Genomic DNA, 12,213 nt, shown 5'->3' with positions numbered 1-12,213 from the left:
GCGGGACCCAGCAGGAGCTCCCTGCCTGCTTCCCCGAGCTGTAGCGCATCGGGGGACAGAGCCGAAGATCGGCGGGCGCTCCTTGCTGGGCTTGACAAGCCCGGGAAACAGCGCCCGCCGATCTTCGGACCTGTGCTGTGTGACAGGCGGGGGTGGGGGGGAAGCGGAGATCGTTCTCCGCTCTCCCCCCACCCCCGCCTGTCACCGAAGATCGGCGGGCACTGTTTGCTGGGCTTGACAAGCCCGGCACACAGCGCCCGCCGATCTTCGGCCCTGTGCTGTGTGACAGGCGGGGGTGGGGGGGAAGCGGAGATCGTTCTCCGCTCTCCCCCCACCCCCGCCTGTCACCGAAGATCGGCGGGCGCTCCTTGCTGGGCTTGACAAGCCCGGGAAACAGCGCCCGCCGATCTTCGGCCCTGTGCTGTGTGACGGGCGGGGTGGGGGGGAAAGCGGAGATCGTTCTCCGCTCTCCCCCCACCCCCGCCTGTCACCGAAGATCGGCGGGCGCTGTTTGCTGGGCTTGACAAGCCCGGCAAACAGCGCCCGCGTGCACTTTATTAAAAAATAAGACATCCCTTGAAAATAAGCCATGTTGGGTTTTTTTGAGGAAAAAATTAATATAAGACATGTCTTATAATATGAGAAACACGGTATGTACAAGACAGAGCGTCAAAAAGCATGACCGTTCTAATCCGATCCAGAATCCGGAAGCACCTCCCTTCGTGACCTCCTGGGCACCCAGGAATCTCCTCCGTTGGTCCCTCCTCTTCCCCCCCTCTCTGTTGGGGTGAGGGTGCTGGTGGAGCTGCCCCTTGTGGCAGGATCCACTAGAGCTGCCCCTTGTGGATCCTCCCCCTCTTGAGTGCTTTGGTCTGCCCTCTGCAGCTCTGTCTCTGGAAACCTCCTCTCAACATCCCCCAGGGTCTGCTCCTCCTCCTGAGCCCCTATCTCACCTTCCGGAGGAAGTTACCGGTCGCTAAGCTCTGGGGCTCTGGCAGCGTCTGAGGCCACTCGCGATTCACCGGACTCTCCCCTGACCCCAATGGTCCCCTGACAGTTGGGTGGTATTCTCTTTGCCTGTTGGTGGCACCCGTCTGTCTGGGGAGACAATGGAGGAGGAAGTCAAATTGCTGGAAGATCACAGCACCTGCTGTGGCACCTAATGGCCAGATAATAGACCAGGGGTCGGCAAGGTTTCCTTGCCTGGGCTGGTTCACTCCAGCAGAGATCCCTCCGTGGGCCAGATCGCGTGTGCGCCTGCATTTTCCGGTTTCTGCGCAGACGCGATTTCCAGCATCGGTGTCAGCGCAGGAAGCAAGTCCCTGTGCCGCACTGCGCCAATTTAGTGCAGCACAGGGGCAGCTCAGTTCAGGGGCTTCAAGGAAGTTTGTGGAAGCCCAGCAGAGTTGCAGAAATAAGGGGAAGGTAGAAAAATTGGCCCTCATTCTTTTCACAGAAGCTTCCTCTGCAGTCCAAAAACCTTTCAATTGGCTACCACCCAATATCCGAACCTAAACAATCCTGAAATGTCTCAAGCTTTGCTGAGAACCAGCAAAATAAGCTTTTTATATCCCCCAGAATAAGATGTGAGTAAGCAAATTCATGGTATGCCCGCTTTTATAAGTTGCTCACCTTGGCTGTCAAATCCACCTACAAGGTGGCAGAATCAAGCACTTGGTATGAACTCGGAGATACTGAAGAGTCAACAAAAGTGATTCATTTAGGATGCCATTCTATACCTGCTTACGTCTCAGTAGGCATTAAAAGTCTTGTATTGGATTTCATGGGAAATATGCTGAATAAATTCTAAGCAGAGAGGGCCAAGGAAAAACCCAATCTATTCATTTTAAATAATTTTGATTAGCTGGCTTGATAGACAGAGATGTGAGTCTTTGTAACTTGAAGTGCAGGAACTTTTGTCATGAGAAGGTGGAGACTCTTGTGACTAGTCTTAAGAATTCAGATAATGGAATGTCCTCTCTTGTTTTGGAGTCACTGGGCTACTGGCATGATGGAGGGGCCAGAGGCAATTGAGATGCCAGGGTGCAGCTGTTTTCAAGTGGTCACCAAGTTGTCTGTTTTCACCTTCTAAATTGTGAAGAGCTCCTTGTCTGGCAGAATTGAAATTTATAGCTAGCGAGAGCTAATTTGAATGGAATTTTACAGACCTGACTAGTTTTCGTTTCTACAATAGTTTGTTTTGTTTATTTAAAGCATCCCATAATGGCTTAGAAGTGTACAAGCTAAAAGACACAACACTGAAAGGAGAAGGGAGATAGATAGATAGATAGATAGATAGATAGATAGATAGATAGATAGATAGATAGATAGATAGATAGACAGACAGACAGACAGACAGACAGACAGACAGACAGACAGACAGACAGAGTGGTACCTCAACTTACAAACGACTCGACAACCGAAGTTTTCGACTTACGAATGGGGGTAATGGTCGCACGCTTACGAATGTCTCGACATCTGGGGAAAAACCATGGCGGTTTTAGATAGGGATTTTTCGACTTTGGAATTTTTAGATAGGGTTGCTTCGACTTACGAATTTTTCCCTTTTCATTGCATTCCTATGGGAAATCGCATTTCCAATGGCGTTTTTCGATTTACGAAGGTGCCTTCGGAACGGATTAGATTCGTAAGTCGAGGCACCACTGTAGAATAATTTATTGGCCAAGTATCAACCATACTTGGAATTTTGCTTCGACTACATTGCAATGTAAAGGAAAAGCGTGCCTCATACAAACAGTATTCCCCTCAAAATACAACAGCACAGTGAAAAGACCCCATACCACCAACTGGCCTCCCTTCCACCCACAACTACAGATTCAACATTTTGATAGCACAAGGAAAAAAAGCTACTCCTGTGCCTAGACATTTTTGTATATAGAGTCCTGTACTGACATCCGGATAGGAGTAAAACAAACAAGTGATGATCAGGATGTGAAGGGTACAGCAATTCTCTCTGCTCTCTTCCTAACTCGAGTGGCATAAAGTGTCTCTATTGGAGGCAAACTAACACCAATTCCCCTCTCTGCAGTTCTTACTGTTCGTTGAAGCCTCTTCTTATCCAGCTTAGAGGCTGTATCATACCAGACAGTAATGGAATTACAGAGAACAGTTTCAATAGTACCTCTATAAAATTGGACCAACAATTCTTGGGGTAGATTAAATTTCCTTAATTGTTGCAAGAAATACAATCTCTGGTATACCTTTTTAATATAGGTAGTCAATATCTTGGGCTATCCGGGGCCAAGATCCAAGATGTAACAAGGGCTGCAAGGAATCATAAAACCCACTGACAAATACCCCTTCCTTTTGGTCCATGTGGGAACCAATGACACTACTAGCCATAGCCTCCAGAAGATCAAAAGTGATTATGAGGCTCTGGGCAGGAAGCTGAAGCAATTAAATGCACAAATTGTCATCTCATCTGTCCTCCCAGTTGAACGACGTGGCCCAGGGAGAGAGGGAAAAATAGTGAACAACTGGCTTTGCAAATGGTGCAAGCAGGAACGTTTTGGATTCTTAGATCACGATCTGCAGTTTCTTGAAGATGGACTTCTGGCAAGTGATGGGCTGCACCTCACAAGGGTTGGGAGGAATGTTTTTGCTATGAAACTAAAAAAAACCTCATCAGGAGGGCTTTAAACTGACTTATGTGGGGGAGGGAGACAGTGGTCCTGAAGTAGGAGTCTATCAAGTGCTGAAGATGATCATCCAAATGTCAAGGACCAAATGGAGCAAACACCACGCAGACCTAGTGGTGGGAGGAAAAATTCCTTTAAAAAGAGATCAATGGTCTTCAATGTCTGCATACTAATGCACAGAGCATGGGAAATAAACAAGATGAACTTGAGCTCTTGGTACAGCAAACTAAATACAACATAATAGGCATCACTGAAATCTGGTGAGATGAGTCTCATGATTGGAATGTAGTAATAGAGGGATACAATCTATTTCAGAGAAATAGACAAAACAGGAGAGGAGGAGGAGTGGCGTTATATGTCAGGGATGTGTATATCTGTGAAGAGATCCAGGATTTAAAACTTCATAGCCATATTGAGAGTATCTGGGTCAAAATTAAAGGAGAGAAAAATAACAGTGCTCTCATTGTGGGAGTTTACTATAGATCCCCAAGCCAAACTGAGGACACAGATGAAACCTTCCTGGAACAGATGGCCAACCAATCAAAAGGAAGTTAGGTAGTAGTAATGGGGGATTTCAACTATCCTGATATTTGTTGGATGTCAAACTCAGCCAAGAGCATAAGGTCGAACAGATTCCTCACTGGCCTTGCAGACAACTTCATTGTCCAGAAAGTGGAAGAAGCAACAAGAGGATCTGGTCCTAAACAATAGTGATGACCTGGTTAGTGGGGTAGAAGTGGCAGGATCATTAGGTGGGAGTGATCATGCTCTTCTTATAATGCGGAAAGGAGCAACCAAGCATACTAAGACTCAAATTCTAGACTTTAAGAAAGCCGACTTCAGAAAACTTAGGGAAACGCTGGGTGAAATCCCATGGACAGAAATACTAAAAGGGAAGGGAGTTCATGATGGTTGGGAGTTTGTTAAAAGGGATATATTAAAAGCACAACTTGGGTATGTTTAGCCTGGAGAAGAGAAGGTTAAGGGGTGATATGATAGCCATGTTCAAATATATAAAAGGATGTTGTATAGAAGAGGGTGAAAGGTTGTGTTCTGCTGCTCCAGAGAAGCGGACACGGAGCAATGGACTTAGGCTACAAGAAAGAAGATTCCACCTAAACATTAGGAAGAACTTCCTGACAGTAAGAGCTGTTCGACAGTGGAATTTGCTGCCAAGGAGTGTGGTGGAGTCTCCTTCTTTGGAGGTCTTTAAGGCATATGGCTTGACAGGCATATGTCAGGAATGCTTTGATGGTGTTTCCTGCTTGGCAGGGGGTTGGACTGGATGGCCCTTGTGGTATCTTCCAACTCTATGATTCTATGATTCTTTGAGTCTGATAAATGCAGCAAGCTCAGGAGACAGACTGAGCACACGGAGGTAGGAAGAGGGTCCATGAGATGTTAAAATAGTTTTAAAACTTAAAAGCAGGCGTGTGGGGCTCTAGTTTTAATCATCAGAGCAATAGTGATTGGTGGGAGGATGTTGAAATTTTCCCTTACGATATTTCCCCCTTTTCCCTTCCTGCCTTTGGGACTTGTTGCTCTGTGAGCCTGCCCTCACCCTTCTGTGTGCAACAGTGCAAGGGAAGGAGAAGGCCAGGGCACAAGTGAAAATCCTTGCCTTGACAGGACCTTGACTTAGTGTTGCTTTGGATACAACTCAGAAGCTTTTGGGCTTTGTCTCCTCGTCAAGGAGAGGTGCCTACTTCTGAAAGTTTCTGGAATGGAGAACTTACGTACTTCTATAGTAAGGAATTTTCTTTTCTCTGAAAAACAATATCACTATTTCATTGGTAAACACTGATCACTCCACTCTACATAGCTTGCCAGACACTCATGACTCTTTCTTGCAAAAATAGCACATCAAACCCTTTCTTGAATCGGCACTTGGGGGTGTCTTAGTGCTCCTTTCAGGCAAGTACCAGTGTTACCATTCTTGCAGAACTGAACTCTTTTCACTGTGTCTTACTACCTTTATGTACATTTTAATAGCAATGAATGTTTTTGTTTATATATTAATTCAATTTATTTTCTCTCATTATTTCTCCAATGTATTAGAATGTTCTGTCCAAACCATGACCCAGTCAAGAAGACAAGCTTTTATGGTGAGTTTTTTTCCTCATCAGACTTTTCTCCATGCTTCAAATAGTCATTTTTAGCTGATGCAGTAATGGAATGTTTGTTTAGACCAGCGTTTCTCAACCGCTGTTCCGCGGCACACTAGTGTGCCGCGAGACGCTGGCTGGTGTGCCGTGACCTGCGGCGACGAGAAGGGCGATTTGCATTGTCACGTGCCTGGCGGCCGCCAATAAACAGCACTGACCCACCGGAAAGGAAGCCGGCCAGGTCATGACGCGGGGCGAGCGCAGCTCTCAACAGCCACCGGGAGGGTGGTTTTAGACAAACTTAAAGAAGCTGGCTGGATGAGCTCAACCTGAAACTTGCTGAGCAAAGGATTGTGCTGGCAGAGAAATCAGCGGCTTGTGAAGCCTTATTACAGGAGATTGCAACATAGCTGCCAAGTATCCCGTATCCGCCGGGAAAACCCCTTTTTTCTCACCGTTTCCCGGCGGTCTCCCGTTTGGCAGAAAATCCCGGCATTGTCCCTTAAATTCGCTTTTTCCCGGCAGCCATTTTTCTGGTGCCGCTTTGCCCTTCTATGGGCACCAGAAAATGGCAGCGCCGGCGCCGGAAGTCGCTTCCGCGCATGACCGGAAGTTGCGTGACGCGACTTCCGGTGGCGCTCCGCCCTTCTATGGGCATCAGAAAATGGCGGCGCCAGCACCGGAAGTCGCTTTTACGTGTTTCCGGTCATGCGCGGAAGCGACTTCTGGCACTGGCGCCGCCATTTTCTGGTGCCCATAGAAGGGCAAAGCGCCACCGGAAGTTGCGTCACGCAACTTCCGGTCATGCATGCGCTGCCGATCCCGGATCTTTACGATCCGGACTTGGCAGCTATGGATTGCAACCAACACAGCAATTGGCAAGTGTTTCTTACAGTCATAATTATATAGTCAATATACGGCGGCACAGAGTTAATTTTTTAAACTTTTTTAATGGTGGTGTGCCTCGTGATTTTTTTCATGGAACAAGTGTGCCTTGGCCCAAAAAAGGTTGAGAAACACTGGTTTAGACATACCCCACTATTGAAACGTGACAAAAAATGTGTCAACAGTGCTTTTATAGAACCCTGAAAACCAATGTATTTTTTCTCCTACCCATATGAACAAGAGAACTACAAAATACTCACTATACCATAGCAGATTTTGTGGTTTTTTTTTGTCAGAGGTTGGTCTGGTTCAGCAGTGATTTATCCAGTTCAAGTTCCACCTGGAAGAGTTTTCCAGTGGTTGGTGCTCATTACTGGACCCAACAAATGTTGTTTTTCTGATTTTGTCTCTGTGCAGCTCTTCAGAAAAGCAAAGCCCCCCTCTCTTCTGCCCTCCACATCAACTAGTGCCTTGTAGATAATTCCCTGCTCACTTAGGTTGGCATCACGCATCAGCTGACATTATTCCTAATTATTCAGAAAATGGCCAGATTCCAAGACACAGAAAATTACTAATTTTCTCAAAAAGCCCACACAAATTGCCCACAAGGCAGCCTGATATTGTCTCTCTGCTCATTGCACCTACAAAATATGTGCAGCTGCTCAGAGACTCTGAACTTCACATTTTGTGTAGGACGGAGGGACAGTTGAGGGCGAAAGGGCAGCTGGCCACTGAGATGGGAACATCTCAAGAATGGTTATTGTTGCTGCTTATCTAGCTTTCTTAAAATTGTTGTTTACAGTTTAAAGTAAATGTTGGTTCTTTCAAATGGTGGTATTTTCCTATCCGCCGAATTGTATTACACACCAAAATACTTTTATTCATTCTTGTTTCTGCTCCTGCCAATTCCAAGACACTTTTCAGAGAGTACTTCCACCACCAACTCATTCTGATTTGACCCATGTTTTCCTTTTTCTTGTTTCTGGATAGAATTGTGCTGGGAGAAGCTTTTAGTACTTGGCTCATAACTGAAATGAGAGAGAGAGAGAGAGAGAGACTCAGGTTGTGGACACAGTGTGTTCTGTGGCTAAAAAGTAAAAGCATGAATAGCATGAAACTTAACAATACTGTCCCACAATTCTGTGATTGTTTTTTCAAGACTGGTGTGTGACCGCATAGGGTAGTTTTTTGACTTGGCCCAAGGTGCAAAGAGGGGGAAATAATTTATTGCACTCTTTTGTGCCAGTATTACTTAGATATTCAAGATACAAGAAGTAGTATTTGTTAACAAATAAAAACACACTAAATCTCCATTTTGCCATTATGTCAATTCACTGGGTGATTCCTAAGTCCTTATCATCGTAACTCTTAAGAGGAATTTAAAAAGAAGTAATTCTAATGTGTTCTGTCTGTTTTTATAGTGTATCTTGCTATAACTTACTGAAGTACTATAATAAATCAATATAAGCAGCAGCTATCTTATTCCTAGATGAGGACAGCAAGAAGGGACGGCCCCCAATCCTAATGAACTCTTCCTGCAGTAGAAAAAAAATGGTAATATATATTTTAAAGCCTTTTTTAATGTCTACATTCCACAGCAAGTTTCCTCCAATGAGCCATGCTTCCTTGCTACGTTGGTCTCACATGTGATTTAAGACTGAGTTCTAATTCAGTTTGTTCTTTTTTGACCTATTTTAGTTTCTGACTGCTGCTAGGTGCTAAATCTTGGAAAATAAAATATGCATAGTTGAACTGTGTGTGCCACTTTGAGCTGCTTGGAGGAAAAGTGATATGAATTAATACATGGATTACTTGGGAGATAATTTAGCTTAAGATACAGCATATGCCAAATGCAGAGCATGGATAGGATTCAGCTCCAAGCTTGTTAACGTGTAAAGGTGGGGATTGTTACACTGGAAAAAACATGAACATTGTTGTTAGTGTTCTGAACAATACTGATAAATATGCAAACTTGTTTTTAAAAACACTTTTGACAGAATGATAATGAAACAGTTGCAGAAGAGAGCCTACAACAGGTCCTTAGGAGAAAAAATGACCAGCAGAAAGGTAGGACTTCACTGTGTTTGGCACTTGTTACAATTTCTAGTATAGCCTGTTCTGCAGCTTTTTGCCAGGAATGTGACTCAAATTACAAAGATGGCTGTAGAGCAATTAATTTGGCCACTCATGATTATTATAGAGACCATTTCCTATATATATAAATGTGACTTGATACAGAAACATACTTTCTTCTGAGAAGTATACAGTTAGGCAAACTACTACTTAGACATTTGGGCCAAAAAATCTTCCTTTGCAAACATTCCCACCAAACTCATTGATTTCAGCATTTCTCTCTTCTCTTCTCCCAGAATTGTTCCTAATTCATTGCTGGATGGTCTCGGACACTTAGGCCTCCCAATCTGGCCCGCGACGATCCCCGCCGCCCGCTGCCGCCGCCCGCTCTTACAGCGCGCGGCGCGGCGGCGATCTTCAAAATCGGTAAAAAATCACCGAAAATCCTTTGTGCGCATGCGTATGGGCCTCTCCCGACCCAGAAGAGGTCATTTCCGATGCACTTCCGGGTCGGGGGAGGCCCATACGCATGCGCACAAGCGATTTTCGGCGATTTTCCCCCCGCCCGTGTGCATGTGCGCATGCGCACGGGTGCACACTCCCCCGCCCTCTGGCCCGCCGCACGGTTGGCGCGGCGGGCACCGGCCCGAAGCCCGGTAAGTCTGGGGACCCCTGGTCTAGTCTTCAGCTTTTGAGTAATCTTCACATGACACTGGTTTTAAATTTACCTTCAATTCTGTTTCATAGGAGTTTCCAGGCCTTGCACATTATAGGATAATCTTTTTTCAGGCATCATCACACTCTATACTTTACTTTCACTTTTTTCTATAATGCAAAAATAGCATAATCACATTGTGACCACTAGCAGCAGATCAATAACCTGGACCCCTGGGTTTCTGTGGCAGAGGGGGAAGCCACAGGGGAAACACCCATTATCTAAACTTTTGGCTTGTTCTTGAGCCTCTTCTGCTGCTGCTTTTCCCTGGTGGAGAAGTGATCGCTGCTTCAAAAAATATTTAAAGCATCCAGGATTTTAGTGTAACTATGACTTGAGAGTATCTTGCAAGCTAAAAAACAAAATGTCTTGGAAGTAAATTACTACTCTTGCTAGAAAGAGCTTCACAATGCCAGTAGGTATGGAACTGAAAAAGGATGTATTTATCTCTTAACAGTAAGGATAGACTTTTTAAGGAAGTGCAAGGAGGCTGGGCTTCTTGATGAAATCTTTGAGGAAATGTTAGACACTCTTCACCTTGCGCAGGAAAAGCTGATGGATGACAACACTCCTGAAGCAGGTACTGGAGAGTGCTTTTGAGTCATAGCCATTTGGGTCAGTTGCTAATTTTAGCTTTTTGGTCCTAGTCATGACCTGTGAGTGCTTCAGTAGGGCTTACCTCTCAGGAACAAGACTGCTTGGCCCTGTTTATTACCCAAGCCTATTGTTGCAGGATGAGTATTTGACTCTCCCCTACAGAACACATATGTGCAACTGGACTTTGGGGCACCCTGTGACCTTCCCTTGCAACAGATTTTAGTGCAAACAGAAAGAGAAGACTGGTGAAGTGCAACAGTCCCAAGACCCCTGGGTGCAGGGGGGGGAGGGCATGACCATTTTATACACTGGCAGGACTTTATTTATTTTATGCATTCATAGCCCAGCCTTCACCAAGCATGTCCAGGGTGGGTTACATACAGCTCAGTAACCTATTTTTACTGAGTATATCCTTGTGTGTACTGTATATTAAAATCTGTGTTCATGATTTTGTCTCTACCCTCAGAATATGAAGAAACAGTAATGTCACTCTTTGATTGTGGCCTTTTTGAAAATATACTTGCAACGGCTCACTCTGGTATGTATGCATGAAGCAAAAATTGGAACTTCTCTCAGATGAGCCTGGGCAATCTGGTTTGGCACTAAAACCCAAGCACAAATGTCCCAGCACCAAAGTAGAATAGATCAGTTACTTGGTGCGGAAATAATTCAGACCATTTGGCTTGATTATTCTTTTGATCTTACGAAGAAAACCACTTGCCTAGTCTGCTCATTAGGCTGCATTTCTGGGACTAAGTCTTATGGAACTCAATAAGTAGATATATATGCCATTGTTCATTTTTAAGGAGTGGGAAGGAGAAGGAAATGAGTGATCAGTAATATATATTTCCTGCTGTAAGAAGGGGCTGCCTGGCATAACTGCTACATTGCTCTACCAATCCATACTCCCCCTTTGTGCCTTTTCAGGCATGAATAATAGTTATATACATTTCCCTGTAAAAAGTTTTTGGGAGGGGGTTAATATTTTGACCTTTTGTAGAATTATGCTTGTGTATTCAGGCAACTGAAATTGCCTTTAAGAAATCAGTTGATTGAAAGGACAGTCACAATGGAGAAGATATTAGAGAACTTTTCACAAAAGGAATCATTTGAAAATAACAAAGTTTTGCATTTTACATTAATACTAAGCATCAATTGTAAATTCTACAGGAGCTGAAGAAAAAATTCAGCAGCTACTGCACACACGGGAAAGTCTGGATACTCAGATTGAGCTTCTGAAAGATTTGAAGGAAGTAGTACTACCTGCCCCAGAAGACACAGCTAGTGTATCTAATAGTATCTCTGGACAACCTGCATCTTTCTGTAATACTTGATCATGATTTCTCCTATCTGGTTCTTGCATAAAATCAACTTTCCAGTTAGATAAGTCTGCTTGCCCTTATATATCACATTTGTTATAACTGCTCTTTTCCACTAATCATGACTGTGAGACACTTTTGTTCCAGCAAAGACATTTTTTCCTTTTGGTTTTGATAGTCAAATTCTTTTTTTGTCTATTGCCAATTCATTTATGTGATTATTTGGAAAGGCAAGGGAAAGCCTGTGTCCTTATGATAATAGCAATCTCCAAGATCATGGCTGTATCGTCGTCTTTCTCATCTATTCCGGTAGAGGGAGAATCAGATGTATTTACCACATGTTCTTTGCAACTGAGTCTCTAGAACCAGGGCAGCTCTCCACTTCTTGTTTGATTCTCCACTCCAATCAGCCCCAGCCAGCAGGGCCAGGAGGCATCCGGGATGGGATGGAGAACCAAAGGTCAGCCACTCTACTCTCACAGGAAAGGATTGCACTGTGGTGCTATAATAGTTGTCACTACACATACTTTTTAAATCAATGGAAATATCTTCTATTTGTTCCTTCAAGGCCACAATTGGGACTGAAATTAAACACCCTAGTTTCACTTTCCAAAGAGAAAGTCCTACTTGCAGTTTTACAGAATAGATCCTGTCTGTAAAATGACCCTGGGCTTGCAGGAGGAGCCCAAACCTTAGATGTTTCAGATACCTCAGGAGGGCTTAATGTTAAAATGTTTCAGAGAATCAGTTTCTTAGAATAATAGGTAGTTGTGTGTGTGTGTGTGTAAAGAATATTTGCAATTGTTTGATTATAGAATTGTAAATAATCATTTAATAAAAGTGGGGTTTTTTTTAACAAA

General features: G+C 44.3%; 1 protein-coding gene across 1 annotated transcript in view; it reads left to right on the top strand.

Moving 5' to 3' along the window:
• PHF11 (PHD finger protein 11) overlaps positions 1-12,213 on the top strand; it is a 21,101-nt gene extending 8,888 nt beyond the window's left edge. The window contains exons 5-10 of the mRNA XM_088667137.1: positions 5,718-5,764; positions 8,139-8,203; positions 8,647-8,716; positions 9,895-10,017; positions 10,501-10,572; positions 11,205-12,213. Coding sequence (XP_088523263.1) covers positions 5,718-5,764; positions 8,139-8,203; positions 8,647-8,716; positions 9,895-10,017; positions 10,501-10,572; positions 11,205-11,368 — 541 coding nt within the window. The 3' untranslated portion in view covers positions 11,369-12,213. The remainder of the gene's footprint in view (positions 1-5,717; positions 5,765-8,138; positions 8,204-8,646; positions 8,717-9,894; positions 10,018-10,500; positions 10,573-11,204) is intronic.

The sequence above is a fragment of the Zootoca vivipara genome, chromosome 3, assembly GCF_965207765.1.
Source record: "Zootoca vivipara chromosome 3, rZooViv2.hap1.1, whole genome shotgun sequence".
Lineage (NCBI taxonomy): Eukaryota > Metazoa > Chordata > Lepidosauria > Squamata > Lacertidae > Zootoca > Zootoca vivipara.
Note: the sequence above shows the minus strand (reverse complement) of the source record. Positions and strands in the feature narration are given on the sequence as shown.